The sequence below is a fragment of the Gastrolobium bilobum genome, unplaced genomic scaffold, assembly GCF_033153095.1.
Source record: "Gastrolobium bilobum isolate Gb01-03AN ecotype WA unplaced genomic scaffold, APGP_CSIRO_Gbil_v1 utg909, whole genome shotgun sequence".
In the NCBI taxonomy this organism is placed as follows: domain Eukaryota; kingdom Viridiplantae; phylum Streptophyta; class Magnoliopsida; order Fabales; family Fabaceae; genus Gastrolobium; species Gastrolobium bilobum.
The window spans coordinates 1,314,137-1,330,736 of record NW_026895707.1 but is presented as its reverse complement, the minus strand read 5'-3'; the positions used below and the strand labels follow the sequence as shown (position 1 = coordinate 1,330,736).

The 16,600-nt window shown below is 34.0% G+C and overlaps 1 protein-coding gene across 1 annotated transcript; it reads left to right on the top strand.

The window, feature by feature from the left end:
* The first annotated feature begins 11,625 nt into the window (after positions 1-11,625).
* On the top strand, positions 11,626-16,382 carry LOC133293412 (uncharacterized). Its single transcript, XM_061491982.1, has 6 exons — positions 11,626-12,615; positions 14,282-14,337; positions 14,438-14,668; positions 14,904-15,195; positions 15,525-15,721; positions 15,805-16,382. The coding sequence occupies exons 1-6, from the start codon at positions 11,668-11,670 to the stop codon at positions 15,956-15,958; spliced, it is 1,878 nt and encodes a 625-aa protein (XP_061347966.1). The 5' UTR covers positions 11,626-11,667; the 3' UTR covers positions 15,959-16,382.
* Positions 16,383-16,600: the final 218 nt, after the last annotated feature.

Sequence of the window (16,600 nt, the reverse complement as noted above, 5' to 3'; positions counted from 1 at the left end):
TGGCCAAAATTGCAAATAAAATGTTACTTAACACAGATCAAACAAAACGCGTTATGCGAGTGGGGATTAGGTCTCTTTCAGACATAGACAAGGGGATTTGTTCGATTCGTTGATGCTAATCACTTCAACCCCACCAAACCCTCATATCAAGGCATTGAAAGCAATTTGTAAGATGTTCATTTGGCTTCAAAAGCATAACGCTAAATTGCTACTCATATATAGCCCCATCCACGAATTGACAATACCTTAACATTCATATGTGTGATGTGTGTGAGAGTGAGTGTGTGTGTGACTTCTCAAGAATCTCATGTGCAATAAACCCTATTTAAGGCCACTTCCTTTTGCCCCTACCCTTAAGAATCGCCTTGTCATCGTGGGCATCTCAACTCTTTAGGTTCACCTAATGGGTACAATTATTAATTATGACACCTTCAAAAAGTAATTGGATTGGGTAAATTTGAACTTCATCTACATTGGTATTGTTGAAGTTGCAATTGGTGTAACCTTTCACCCCGGGTATAAAGAGTTGGCTTGTAAATACATTAGGGTAGAAAGGGGCATTCATTTTGAATGGATATATATATAAGGGTCAATGAATGCGAAAACTGAAAAGTGGTATACATCTTCTGATTGGGAAAAAGTGGTACGTATAATCTGCTTGGTCAAATCACTTAGCATTTATACAGGCACAAACTGTGCATCTTCTCAATCTGTTAGTTGTATGCCAATAATATACCATGTCAAGTGCTTTGAAAACACTTGATGTGTTTGAAACACTTATTATATATTAATATTCTTAATTACTATTAGTAGTAAACAAGATTGAAAGACCACCTAATTAAGGAAGCGAATTAGTGATGATACTAGAATGTGTCAAATGCATATCATATTTTCGTACGAGCCTAGGAATATTGTCGGCTTTCATTTTTGAGGCCTTTTTTATTACGCTTAAGTGGCTCCATGTCATAATCGGTGTCCCATTTAGGAATATAAATTAAGAAAAATATTATTCTTATGTGATATGAGAGAATTTTTCTCTCATGCACTCACAAATCAAAGATAGGCCCACTCTTTATTTTTATTTTCTCCTTTATTCTCTCACCTCTTTTCTATAAGTTGTGAGTGTATGAGAAAAATTATCTCATATAACATGAGAGTAGTATTTTTCATAAATTAATTTAAGAATTGTGGTTTTTAGGGAAGTTTTTTGCATGTTGTGAGAGAGAGAGCGCGCGCCACAGATCAAGGATATCTTTTTTGTTCTATCTACTATTTATTTTATTTTATTTTTTGTTATTACCCACCGTCTTAAGGTCATTTGCGCCTTAAATACTTTGATTTTTTCTTGGTATAAAAAGAGTCTACAAATAATAAAATTCAGAAAAAAATCATAAAAGTAACTAATGATAATGAATGATCATCAATTTAATATATTTTTTTATTTATATGACTAGCGAATCTAACCTTAGAGCAGCTCTAAGATTGCTCTTTGTGACTTATATTTAGAATTTATAAAATATTATCTTTGCAAAATATAAGGGTAAAACTACTACAATCAATCCTCACTTCTACGCTTGTAATATTGGGGAGCTTTATGCACCAAATTTATCTTAATTATGACAAACGAATTTAACATACTAAAACATATTGTGTTTGTGTCAGAAGACTTTACATTTTTTCTTTGGATATTAATTAGTGTTCACTATTTGCAAACAATTGTAGCAATACGAACAAAGTCAAGTTAGACACAGGTGTTGTGATGTAGTTTATAACTAAATGAAAAGTAAAATAATAGTTGATTAAAATGGTTTAAACTTTTTTAAAACACAAGTAGATAAATAAAAGCATATGCTTGTTTGTGAATTCGTTTATTAAAAAAATAAAAAAAATTATGTGAATTCGTTTAAATAATTATCTACATTTTACTATTTAATTCAAAGTGCATATGAGCGAATTAATTCTTGCCATAATTTTCACAAAAATTCATTTTTTTTAATGAGACTGGAAATTAATGTTGGGTTCATGGCTTATGTCATTCCTCATATATTGTGTATAACTTATAAGGCACTGCTAGCTTCAAGTACAGTGTTACTCAAATTTGATCGAATCATGGAATCTTATGGGATGAACATGGTCTCAGCAAGACCACAAGGAGTGCTTCTTCTTTCCATTTTTAGTTGAAAGTGAGTTTTATATGAAAGGACGACTCAGATTCACAAGCATTCATTTCGTATAAACTTAAGTTCTTAATATAGTTAATTGGCGATAGTAATTTCAAGTTAATAATATGCAAAGATCTGTCACGATGTAAATATATTTATATATGTACGTAAGGAATTAAACATCTGAGAAGATAATATAAAAAATTATGTAAAAAAACAAATTCTTGCTAATTAAAATAGGACATTTTATCAAATAATGATAGCTCAGTTGGCATATGGGAACTGATTAGGTGGGAGTGAGAGCATGTGTTCGATTCTCCCAAATACCAATTTTGTGAAGGATTTAAAGTTTTAATCCTGAACCCGCCGCGAACAGAATTACCTCTCATGTTATACATATAGTTTATCCAAAAATAGGGCCATTTTTAAGTGCTAGATACTTCTAAATGGAGTTTGGTTTGGTTGATCATAGCTATGAAGAATACATTTTGATAGGTTATACCATAAATATCTGTTTTTCGCCACTTCAAATATTTAAAATTAATTTTTTGGTTGCATAATTTATATATAATGAAGGAGGGAATTAGATAAAGTAGAGTTTAATTGTTGAAATAATAGTATGAAGTATCACACATATTAAAGTCTCTTTACGACACTTTTTTTTAACTATAAAGTAGTGAATTTGCATTGTACTTTAGCAGTACTGAATTTAATATATAGAATTTTAGAAATGACTTCAATAATTTGAAAAGACTGTTTTAGAATGAGTTTGAGTAACCATAACTTTTTTTTTTTTTTTTTTGTAAATAAGTAACCATAACTTTTTCCTCACTTGCAGTCCATTTGCTTGTCTGATAATAACTGCTTTAGGCCACTGAAAGTTCAGCATTGGAATTCTTCCTCATTGTCTAATAATGCTCACCTCTGTTAGCAATTACTTTAAAACATTTATGGTTACTACTTGAAGTATCTCTGCCATGCTATATGAATGCTAATGCAAATAGGATGCGACATTAACGGAATTGGATGGTTTAAAATTTACTCTTATTATTTTTAATTTTTATTTTATTCTCATTTTTTTATTTCTGTCCTTGATCATTAAATATAGGTAATATTCAGCAAAATTTCTTATAAGGAGTGTTTATTGTGTACCGAGATAAGGAGTGTTTATTGCTCAATTATTTAGCTAACCTGGTTAACCCGATAGAAGCATAATGTCCCATTTGATTTGGGTCTAAATCACCTTTGTTGCCGGGATTTTAAATTTCTATGCAAGCAAAAGCACTCAATTTGATAAACTGATTTTTTTTTTTAAATATTAAACGTGTTTTGATTAATAACAATTGGTTCAAGTGGTAAGAGCTTGTTCCCTTTAACTAGGGATCTCAAGTTCGAATTCTAGGAATAGAGAAAAAGGTCCAATAATGTTGAAACTAGATTAGTTGGGTAATCAATGAATTGATGAATATATCCAAAATGTGTTATGGACTAGCTAGATATAATCTCCCCAGTACTATCTTTGGGAGAGGTTTAAAGCCTTAATCCTGGATCCGCCCCAAATCGGATTAGTTGCAAAGCAATGAACCGATTGGAATATTCCAAAAAAAATAGATAGCCTTAGCTGACCATCTCAAAGACCATTCGACAAGGCCAAAATACTTAAGGCACATAGACTTTTTATACACGTGATTCCCCAATACTTTCTATTGTGGGCCTATAGAGATAGAAACGATTATGGCATCACATTTCTCACACCTAGCGAATCTTCTCCATTCTATAAATACTCCATCACCTCTCCAGAAAAGGTATATTCATCTTCATTGCTCACTTTACTGAAACTCAATTGAATTCTCCTCTCACCATCTATAATCGAGCCCATTCACCTCCTCATTGATTCTCGGCTTGTCTGAGGCTTGAATGATGACCTACCTAAGCTGTAATTCATATTGTTGCCTTTTCACAGTCTTCAGTCACCGTCATATTATTGATATACATTACCCTATCTATGAAACATCATCCAATCTACCTTTTCGACAAGTTTAAAATGCATTAATTTTTGTTCATTAAAAATTTAAATTAGAGGATGACACGACTTCATACAAAGTTAGGGAAATCCACCAACTTAATTGAGGATTTATAGTGGGATTACATATTTCCTACGAAAAAGAAAAATATGATAATCAAATCCAACTCATGGCTAGTGTGGCTGAAAGTTTCGATCAGGTGTGCCCTTGACTAAAATCACTTTATTTTAATCTTGACTTGATTAATTTTATTATCCAACCAATAGTTTTTTTTTTCACCTTCGAATGTTACATTACAAAAGAATAATAAAAATAACATAAATAATCCGACTCAAATTTACCTAAACATTGTTGGATTGGGTAATTGAGGGAAACTGAGAACAGCAAGTTAAGAAAAGCCTTGACTTTTGGGAGCATAAATACAACTTAAATCAATCAGAAGCAAATAATTAAATTGACCTTTTCCTCCCTGTTAGTCTAACTTGTTATAGGTCATCTTCCATTTCCCTTAAAAGGTTACATGCATGATAATGGAAGAAAAGGGTTATCCATTATCCAAGAGATCGTGTTCCTATTAGAGTTTTCCATATAAGGTTAATGACCCTCAATATTTCAACATTGTATTTGGTGCTTAATTAACAAGTGTCCCGTTCCGTAACATCTTATGAAAAACTTAAAAAGGACCACATTCAAAACTAAATCATAGTTTTTGAATCGATTGTTTTAATGTTTTAGCTTTGCTTTGGATGATCACAACGTACGTACTCTCCACCCTTTTAAAGATATTCTCTTGACCACCACTTTCATTTTGATGTGAGTAAAACTTTTGACCCATGGTGAAGATATTTGTCATCATTGGATTTGGGCTACAATTACATTGTTACTCGGTGACTTCCCTTATTTTCTTAATCATTAGGTACTATGTAAGTTATATTAATTATTTTATATTTATTTTAAGTATTTTTGGAAATTTATAATAAAATAATATTATAAATTTATGGTGTAATACATAATTATCAAATTAATTTAAATTTCGAACTATTTAATTTTTTTAAACTTACACTGATTATTTAATTTATGTAAAGTCTACCGTGCAACTATTTTGTTTAAACAATTAATATATTTATTTAATTGGTACAATTAATATATTACATTGAATAAGTTTGACATAAAATAAGTTGGAAAAGTAATAACTATTGTGTGATTTTCGGTCGTTGTGTGTACTAGCTATGTTAAATATTTGTAGAACATAAGCTGTTTATAAAAAAAAAAAAAAAAAAAAAAAAAAGGAAAAGTGTGTGTCATTTTAAAAGATATAAAATTATGTCATTTTAAGAGAGAGAAAGAGATAGATAAAGGAGGAGAGAGAGTTGATAAAAATAAAATAAAAGTGTGGGTCCCACTTTTTTCTGAGAATGAAAGAATATAAATTGTGTCATCTAAAAAGATAAACTCTTTTCCCAAAGAAAAAAAGTACAGAAGACCAAGAATCTCATGTAATAACTTGTGCCGTAATATGTGATGACTTGATGAGTATGTAAATAAAACGTACATACAATTATTTTTGCTGATCTGTTTTTTGGTTCTCATTGATCACTAGTTTACTCCATCACACAGCTTGGTTTTTTTTTTTTTTTTAATACAAAAAAGTTTAAATGGGGTTAGATACCAGTATCCTACTAGAGTCAGGGAAGACCCTCCAATCTTTTTGAGAATTTCTAGGAGGAATTACATATCACCCACCAACAAAATCCTCACATAATTCAACTTATTTTCAAGTGATCGCTAATTATATTATTTTTCCTTTTCCTTCTGACAACAAACTGTGAATGCCAAATTTGTAGACTATATCCTCTTATACAGATTGATATAGAAGAGAGAATTCTGGATGAGAAGAAAAATTATTGTCTCTTTGGGATTTTCTTTTACATTTTAATTAATATGGACATGTAGCCTTATCAACGTTATTCCTAGTGCAATATGCACTCATAACACATTACTTCTTGATGGGGCTAGCTAGCTATCACATGGTTGGACATATTTGCTGCTGTGACTAGCAAAATTGGCATGACACAAAACCTTTTCCAATCCACGAGAACGCTAAAAACCAACAACCTCCAAGAACAAGGATTTACCACAAAGGGTGTGGGAATAGGAAAATAGTTGAAAAAAAAAGATAAAAGGGGTAAACAAAGTGAGAAGTCACATGACATTAAAGTCACTCATAATTTTTTTCTCTAAAAGCGGGGTCCAACAACCCTAAAACTATGGGTAACTACTAACTCATCCTTAGGCATTAGGGTCTAATGCAAGAGACGATAAAAAGGTGGGGTCGTTAGGGGTTACTATTTAGAGAAAGCTTTCATGGGTGTGTAAAGCACATTAATGCAAGTTTCCATTTTTGGGTGTGGCCCATCACAATAGCCATCAGCCCCAGTTGAGCTTTCAAGACCTCTCACTGAGCGTGCTGGCTTTGTTTCCTTGCAGTGAATAGGGAACAAAGAGTACGCAGTTTTTTTGGAATTGTAGTTTGTCCCTTACTTGAAAAATTTAATTCATTTCATTTCATTTGATTTTTTTCCCCCTTACTTTGCAACATGAGTGGTTGTGGATATTAGGTGGGAATAGCTTAGTTGAGAGACATGACACCGCAGCTTATCGCTAGCATCGAGCGTTGGACTTTAAAAGAGGCCACTATCATCTCACTGCACCTCATGTGCTGCGTGGGGTTACCCATTCATTTTTCCCCCCTTGCATTTGGAATTTGGATAACTTGATTGTGACCTTCTCGTACTTTTATTATTATTTATATTAAAATAAACCATACCAATTTAATTAACTTTTGCTTTTTTTTCAAAATACAAATTATCCTTTGTCTTAGTTTGATTTTGATTGGAAATTAACTTTTTGTTATAAATCACATGTATTTTTTACGGGAGATATTTTTGTTCAAGCCGAGAATATCCACGTTATGATGAGGCTAACTCTCCCAAAGAAAACTTTTTACATTCACAATAACTTGAACCCAAGACCTTAGTTAAGGGGAATCAAACATATGTACCACTTGAACAACCTCTTTTGATGATTGGAAGTTAGCTTTAAGTTGTGTATGCTTAAGTAACAAAAGTGTTCGATTTGGACCATTTGAATCAAACATGTACCACTTGAACTAATCACCAAATGATGGTAGATCAGTTGGTGCATGAGAGCTAAGCATGTGAAGGTGATAACATATGTTCAATCTTCCCCAATACCAATTTTAAGAGGAGTTTAAAACCTTAATCTTGGACCTGCCCCGAACAAGATTGTGTCTTGTGGAGAATACTTGTGGTTTATAAAAAAAAAAAAATAATAACAAAAGTGATATTGAAATAAAAACGTATCATTAATCAATCATAAGCTAAAGCATTTTATGATTAAAAAGATTACTTACTCATGTATCTAAAAAAAAAAGATTACTTACTTAAAGCAAAGCTCAAAAATAAAAGTTTACTTATACCCTCTCCCACTCATGCATGATGCTTGTTGTGGACATATATCTTTCTTTCAAAAGCTGCTTCATCCATTAACCATGGCATGTAGATCTTTTTAAAGCTGGCCATTAACCGAAAAAATTTTGTCCCTTGTTTTTGGGTCATGTACTATCACCAGTGGCGGACGCAGGTGAGCACATATGTCCGCAAGTGCGGACATAAAATTTTGAATTTTAGGCTCTGTTTGATTACTGTTTTTAAAAATAGTTTTTTAGTTTTCAGAACGAAAAAACAAAAAAATTTATTTGGTAAGGCTTATTTTGTTAAAAAAGTTTTAAAAACTGTAACTATTTTTTTGTTTTTAGAATCAAATTTAGAGAATATGTCTGAGTTGTTTTTGTTTTCTGTTTTTGTTTTTAACTTTCAAAACAAAAAAAACATAGAAAACAACTGTTTTCATAATTATTCTACAAAACAGTTTTAAAAACAAAAAAACCAAAACACAATCAAACATGTCCTTAGTTTTTTCTTTTTGTAGCTATGTAGGTCTTTATTTATCTCTTGGTTCAATATTTATATTAGGAGTAAATATCCTTTTAAGTCCCTAACAAAAAAATGGTGCCCACTTTAGTCCCTTACCAAAAATTAGTCTCGAGGAGGTCCCTAAGAAATTCAAAATGGATCAATTTAGTTAAAATTGTGGTTACTCACAAATTCAAAAAAAACCTACATTAGTCCCTCAAAAAGACTAAAATGGATCCACTTTAAATTTCATAGGGACTAAGTGACTATTTTTTTTTTTTTATAATGGACTAAAGTGAGGATCAATTTTTTTGTTAGGAATCAAAAAAGATATTTATTCTTATATTAGTTAGCAACGTAGCAACGTAGCAACGTACGCAGATGATTAAAATAACGTAACAACACAAATTGATTAGAGAGAAAATTTATTATTTCTCCCCTGTCACGTACTCATTCCCATGATTTCTTCATCCTTTGTTATGGAAGCAACTAGATTATGAGCGTGTTCAAGCATTAATTTAAAATTTTTTTTTATAAAAAAATTCGGGGGCTTTGCCCCGAACCCCCCACCACTAAATGTGCGGACATAAAACAATTTTTCTTGGTCCACCACCGACTATCACATAGCATTATCACAAGAATATATTAGAATTTATTGGGAGATAGGTGGGGGTGGAACTATAGAATTGAAATATTGGGGATATAATTAAGATATGTTAGAATACTTTTTATAGAGAGACAATAATTTTACTTACATACCCAGATTCACAATCAATACTCAATGGGTGCAGCTCAGTTGGTAACTTGGCGCTGAGTTAGTGGGGTTAGATATGTGTTCGATTCCCGCTGAATGCATTCTTGGGGAGGGGGCTGAACCTTTAGCCATCACTGTTCCCTCGCACTCCGGATTAGTCCATAGCTGGCTCAAAGAGTCGAAGCTCGTGGGGATACTGGAGGGAGCCAACTCGTCTCAAAGAGATAATTAGGGTTGGGTAACTCCAAAAATAAAATTCACAATCAATCATAATTAACTATGATGGTAGATCCGTTTAAATTTAATAAGAATTTGAGGAAAACCAACTTTACTCAATTATAAAATACTTAGCAGGTTGATGAGCCTAGGTGTTGTGTACCTAGCATACATTATACACATATCAGAACATTTATGTTGTAAGAATCTCTCCACTAACAGAAAGTTTCATGAGTTTAGCCCTATACCTATGAGCCCACTTTACCCTAAAAAGTCTGTGGGTTCGGCAGTTCATTACGTACGTTCCACAGTGTTGGGTATAGAAATGGGCTTTGGAAGTGAAAGTCTGAAACATGGCTTTTGTACTTAAACTTCTACTACGTTACATTAAATTAAATTTACTGTGATGTTGCTCTCACTGCTGCAAGCTTTTTTTGGGGATGTGATTTTCCTGGACTAGGATAAGTTGTATCGCTTGTTTGAGTATTTCAATTAATTGAGTGGTTGTGAAGTAAATGAGAATAGCAGTGATGAAAGTGAGAGAAGGTATCACCTTGCTCGTCAAGTAAATTGAAACTTTTATAAATTTTTAACCCCAAAAAAAAAAAGAAGCAGCCTGAAACTTTAAATGGGTCGGGGCTTAGTTGCCAACAACCGATATAGTTTTTAGATTAAAATTAAATCAATTGTTATAAAATGACATCAAATAAGAGATATTGTCTTGATTTTAATCTAACCATAAAAGTGGTGATAAGAAGTCATAAGGGAAAAAAGGTTGTAAGAACAACTTTTTTCAAATATAAAATCATTCTTTTGTGTTACAGTAAAAAAAAAAATTATGAATATAAGATCTACAATTACATGATATGCAGTTATTTTAATGCCTTCTACAGTTAAGGATAGCAAAGCATCACAACCTTTTCCCACTGATCAAGACATTAGACATGAATTATTTAGAAGTTTGGATTGATCAAAATTCTTGCAAAGGACATCTTTAATTTAAAACAAAAAAATGACAAATCCAAAGAAAAGGGCATGAATTAATTACTTCATGGTGCTCCAATGCTCCACGAAATACAACAATATATTTACATGTTTCTATTACGGATATTTTTATGTGGAATACAATAATCGCTGCTCAAATGCCTCGATTAATCTTGGCCCAAAAAATTGGCTGCGTAACTTTCCAATCAGATGCTAGATTCTTGGGTAAAACCAAAATCAAGTCAATTTCGCCTTTATTATTCCTGATAATTCATGTGCGCCGGAATCTGTCAAATGCCACGAAGTTAACGCCAAAAGTCATGAATCTTGAGGTTTACCCCGAGCCCCTTTTAAAATAATATTTTTATATTTAATGAACAATTTAGTGATCTTTCAGTAACGTACAATGTTATTATCATTTTATTGTAATATATTAATATTATAGAGTTGGGGTTGAGACGGTTCGGTTGTGCCAATTGCCACGCCTTGTGTCTGACTATGTGGCTTCAGATTGAAACAAAACCTTAATTCCACGTAAGCCCTCCACTTGTTGTAGAGAGAAACCACCTTGCATTTGACTCTTGGATCTTGTCAAACACTAAATACATACAAACAAACCCAGTCAACACTTTCCTTGATCTCTAAGAATCACAAACACATTCGATTTAGTTTTTTTATGCTAACAACAAACATACCCTTCTGACATGCTGTGTTTTTAAATATATTGGCATGAAAGCATACATAAGGGCATCTTCGTCAATATGCTGCCTCTGTCCCTCTCTTTAGAAGAAGACTTTTTCTCTGCACATTCCAACTCATTTACATTGCGTGTCCGAATGAAATCGATGGACTCGTTAATCCTTACACACACTGACATGAAATGCTTAATTTTCATCCTCTCTTTTTTTCCACACGCTTTTCTTTATAATACTGACCAAAATTTTATTCTTTCATCAATTTTTTTATCTAAATGTCGTGTGAACAGTGTTATTTTCTAATCTGCCATGGAGACAAGTTCACTACTCGGTGTAGCGAACTCGGTTTGCTGACATGTCACATTTCTAGTGGATAACAAGTACCAAGTTAAAAAAAAAAAGGTGTGAAGTTCGCTACCCCGTGTAGCGAACTTGGTGTCCACTAGAAACATGACACGTCAGCAAATCGAGTTCGCTATATCGGGTAGCGAACTTACTTCCGTGGCAGATTGAAAAATAACACTGTTCGCGTGACATTTAGGTAAAAAAATTGATGAACGATGACATGCAGATTGAGAATTAACACTATTCGCGTGACATTTAGGTAAAAAAGTTGGTAAACAGTGACATTTTGATCACTGTTATATTTTCTTTGAAATAGACTAATAATAATAATAATAATAATAACCTTTTATATTATTAAATAATAATTTAATTTTTTTAATTTAAAACTTGTTACATTATGATTTAATCTTCTATAGTTACTTCACTATAACAATTGCTCTTCTCTTTTTGTTATATGATTCTCTCTCCATAATAGCTTTCTGTTTCGCCGAAATGGGTTCCGAAGCTAAAGGCACGGAAAATGAGAATCCAACACGAATGGATCAACCCACTAACCAACTACAACACGAAAAACGCGCTAACGGCTATGAAGCCGTTACTAACAACCGAAGTGGTTACGATGGTGGCGACGGTATTGATGATGATGGTGATGGACGAGCAGGGATTGTTGTCAAGCCTCATTCACTTCTCCCGATGCCGGTGCCGCCGGGGATTTCCAACTCCACCAAAAACGACGACGTTCCGACGAGCTTCACCGCCATGCCGACCATCGGTAACTTCATCCGGCAGCGGAGCAACGACCTATCAGCGGCGATCTTCAAGCGAGTCTCGTCGTTACGGCAGTCCATGGAGGAAAACGACGAGTCGTTGAGGCAGAAGAATTCGGAAGTGACGGAGTACAACCTCTCCGGCGTTAAAGTCGTGGTCGAGCAGAAACCGCCGGAGGAGGATTCGTCGATGAAAGGACGGATCAGCTTCTTCTCGAGGTCCGGTTGCCGGGACTGCACGGCGGTGCGGATGTTTTTCAGGGAGAAAGGGCTCAAGTTTGTGGAGATCAACGTCGACGTGTTTGAAGAGAGAGAGAGGGAGCTGCGAGAGAGGACGGGAAGCACTTCGGTGCCGCAGATTTTCTTCAACGAGAAATTGATCGGAGGGTTGGTGGCGCTGAACTCGCTGCGGAATAGCGGCGAGTTCGAGCGGATGGTGGTGGAGATGGTGGCAGAGAAATTTCCCGGCGATGATGCGCCTCTGCCGCCGGTGTACGGGTTTGATTATGTCGAGGAGGATCGGACGGACGAGATGGTTGAGGTCGTTAGGGTTCTACGGCAGAGATTGCCCATTCAGGACCGGTTAAAGAGGATGAGGATTGTTAATAACTGCTTCGATGGGAATGAGTTGATAGAGGTTCTGATTCACCACCTCGACTGCGCGCGTAGCGAGGTACGCTTCGTATACCGTATGCCTACGTATTATTTTACCATTTGTTTAGTGATAAAATAATACCTAATTGATTAGATCATAAAATAAAATATAATAAAAATTGATAAATTAGATTAAATGGCTTTGTTTTCCTCAAATTGGATTCAGCCTAATATGTAAACACGGTAATGACTAATAATATCTGATTAATTTTAAAAGTATGAAAATATCTGTGGTATCTCTATCATAAAAGGTGGAGCTTTAAAATAATTGAAATTAGTAATAAATAATAAGCGAGGAAAGAAGTGGAGTACGTGATTGTGGAGCATTTTCTTTTCACTCGTTTAAAAGAAAAGAATAGGGGTTTTTTGTTTTTTTGTTTTCTTGTTTTTTTGTTTTTTTGTTTTTTTCTTGCTTGTGCGTATGGCAACGAAGCAAACTGTAATAATGACACACATGGAGACGCATGATCATAACAGCGCTCGTGTTTTGGAAGGTTATAATTTGGTTTTCAAAATGATGAGGGCTATGTATAATTTTTTATTGAAATATGAATGTGACAGGCGAGTCCAAAACTAAGGGTGACAAACATGACAGGGTGAAGTGCGAAAATCCTACATAAATTTGGGTAAATGATATAAATAATTATTTTATTGTATGATGGATTGACTTGCGTTACTTAATTTGTAAAATTTTGATGTATAATTAGTGCAACAAAATTTTATATTATTTATTATCTAATAATGTTATATGAAACTCATTAAAAAAAAAAAATTCACTCAAATTTAAAGATTGTCACTAAAATTGGTAAGATGGTATGTAGATTAGCTACTATTAACAGGGCCCGTGGTAGGGTTATAAAGGTCAAGAGTCTAAGTTCCCAAGAGCCTGTGAAGTTTATAGCGTGGACCTAGTCACACAAAAAGGGGCCCAATCCCACTTGGAAAATTGTTTGGCTTCCAATTCATTCATAATGGTACCTGCTATTCTGCTAACCCTGTGGAAAAATGAAACTCCCCATTTTCATATTTTGAATTTTTCTACAACTTTTTTTTTCTTTTTACTACTTTCTGATATGTCAGGGGATATTTTATCATAAAATATTAATTAGTTTTATTTGTAATAAAAACAAAAGATTAATGCCACAGTTGTCTAAGAGTTTGATTCATATCTCTCAAAAACGTGAGTTCAAGCTCCTCAAAGAGATTGGGTTGTCATTCCTGATCCCAGTGAATTATTGATATTTAATCTCACTTAAACTTTTTTACACCAAAAATAAAAAAAACAAAAGATTAATTATTAGTTTCTTATAATGTTATGCTTGGCTCGTTCCGCGCGGCATTTTGATCGTCAGCCACTTGGGTTGTATCACTCGCTAAAATTCGTAGTGAACTTTTTTAATTAATAAATAAATGGCTTCTAATTCATGTGGGAGTAGTGGATCTAAACTAATCATAACATAAGGTGGGGGGAAAAAACAATCATAACGTGATATATCTTATTCAAAAAGCAACATTGCATTTGCATGGTTAAGGATTGGCACGCACGCCACTGTAGTCAACTAGTCATGATTTCTTCTGAATATGATATTTTTATGTTCCACTTTCAAACAGTTTTCCCAACTTTTGTTCTGTAACTATAATTTCCCCGAAGACTAAAATCTTTTGCATTCCCAAAAAATGTTTAGGCCGTTGAGATCGGAAAACAGTTATCCAGGAAGCACTTCATCCGTCATGTTTTCGGGTAAGAAAAGAGTTTTTGAGCTTAATGAAACTAGATGCACTACACTGAGTCACATTCTTTTGGTAATTTTCTTATTAGCATTGGCAACTTTCTTCTGTAGGGAAAATGATTTTGAGGAGGGAAGTCACTTATATCGTTTCCTTGAGCATGAACCCTTTATCCACAGATGCTTTAATTTCCGTGGTGCCACAAACGATAATGATCCAAAGGCTGCAGCTGCAATTTGCGAAAGGCTTACCAAGATTATGCTTGCCATACTTGAGTTTTATGCTTCTGATGATAGGCAACATATTGATTACGAGGCCATTAGCAAAAGTGAAGAGTTTCGTAGGTATGGTAACAATGTAATGTTCTTATGTTATATTGTTTATTTTATTGCACAATGTGGGTGCAGATGTTCTGTGGATTTGTAAACCTATAAGTCTGCAATGCCTATTGTTCACGGTTTGCCACCATTTAGGGTGGCCCCCTTGTAGTCTAAACCATATCTAGTTTTCCGAGTTTTTCTCCTTAATATCTTATTGTTGTCTAGAGTTATTATCTTACGGTTTCACTTCTAACTGCAGGTACGTAAATATGACCCAGGATCTGCAGCGAATGAATCTCTTGGAACTATCAGAAAACGAGAAGCTTGCCTTCTTCTTAAATTTGTATAATGCCATGGTCATCCATGCTATAATTAGCTTAGGGTGCCCAGAAGGTGTAATTGATAGGAGATCCTTCTTCTCTGATTTCCAGTATTTAGTTGGAGGTCATCCGTATTCTCTAGCTACTATAAAAAATGGTATCCTCAGATGTAATCGAAGGTCACCATATTCCTTAGTGAAGCCCTTTAGTACAGGGGACAGGCGGTTAGAGGTAAATAGATTTTTCAATTTTCAATTTTGGATAGACAGCCATATACTATCATTGAGACAATTACCATAATCTTCAACTTTGAGATATATAACATACATGTAGTCAGCCCCCATATAAAATTAAACCTTTCATGTGTTTTTCTAAGGGGCGTATAACAGGGTTATTCATTATGCTTATTATGGGATTTTAAAAACAAATAATTTATATTTTTCGCCTGAACTCTTATGTTTTTCATTCATTTTTTTATCCTAACATTAAATTTCTATCTTCTATGGTAGCAATGATGATTGGTTATGAATATAGATTAACCAGTTGGTGACAAACTGCAGGTTGCTCTTGTCAAGTTGAATCCGTTATTTCACTTTGGACTTTGTAATGGTACAAAGTCCAGCCCAAAGGTGAGGTTCTTCTCACCCCAAAGAGTTGTAGATGAATTAAGAGGTGCTGCAAGAGAGTTTTTTGAGAATGATGGAATTGAAGTGGACCTGGAGAAGAGAACTGTTCATCTCACTCGGATTTTCAAGTGGTAAGCAAGTGGAGCTTATCTTGAGCATTTGTTCCGACTGAATTCTTTTTCTAGCTCCCTTCTTATGAAATATCTTTTGGCAGGTTCAGCGGAGATTTTGGACAAGAGAAAGACATACTAAAGTGGATAATTAATTACTTGGATCCAAATAAAGCAGGTCTTTTGACTCATCTCTTAGGTGATGGTGGACCTGTTAATATCTCTTACCAGAATTTTAATTGGTCAATAAATTCTTGATCAGTCGTAAACCGGTTTGACACAACCAGCCACTCAATATACGGTATGTTTATTGGACGTGTCCCAGATTTTCTGGCATCTTATTCCATCCAAAAGGAGATATTTTTAGTGGTATGATACCAAAACAGATAATTCGTAGATGTGATATCACTTTTGCACACCATTTGTGCAGAAACACTTGATGCAGATTAGACTTTTTTTTTTTTTTTTTCTGAGCAAAAAAAAAGTTGTGGGTATTGATAAATACAAATTCCTAGGTAGGAAACAGATTCTATAGAGGATTTACTATGATGAGGCTGTAGACCCCTTCGGAGTTCTGGAATCTCAGGACTTGTTTCTTGGTCTGTTACTAAATTTATACAAGCCCGGAGCTCTACCCTGTAATTTTATCACTTGTGTGTTGCCATGTCAAGGTTGCTCATGTTCTGGAAAAAAATATTACAAGAACTTGTTTATTTTAAAGTCAATATCGTATCTTTCTCCCCCATCTTTCTTCCAATTGGACTTGAACTCGATATCTCAAATTTTTTATCAGTTGTACCAATGGTTATTAATTTCAAATTTCCTCTTTGATAAGTTTTGCTTGCTTGTATTGGCATGACGCATTTCGCCGTTGATCGTAATGATGATAGTTTATTTTAT

Bases quoted from the DNA above. Each gene is read 5' to 3' on its own strand.
- LOC133293412 (XM_061491982.1), top strand. From the start codon at position 11,668: ATGGGTTCCGAAGCTAAAGGCACGGAAAATGAGAATCCAACACGAATG. The intron at 12,616-14,281 runs GTACGCTTCGTA...AAAAATGTTTAG, and splicing joins TCGACTGCGCGCGTAGCGAG to GCCGTTGAGATCGGAAAACA. The intron at 14,669-14,903 runs GTATGGTAACAA...TTCTAACTGCAG, and splicing joins AAAAGTGAAGAGTTTCGTAG to GTACGTAAATATGACCCAGG.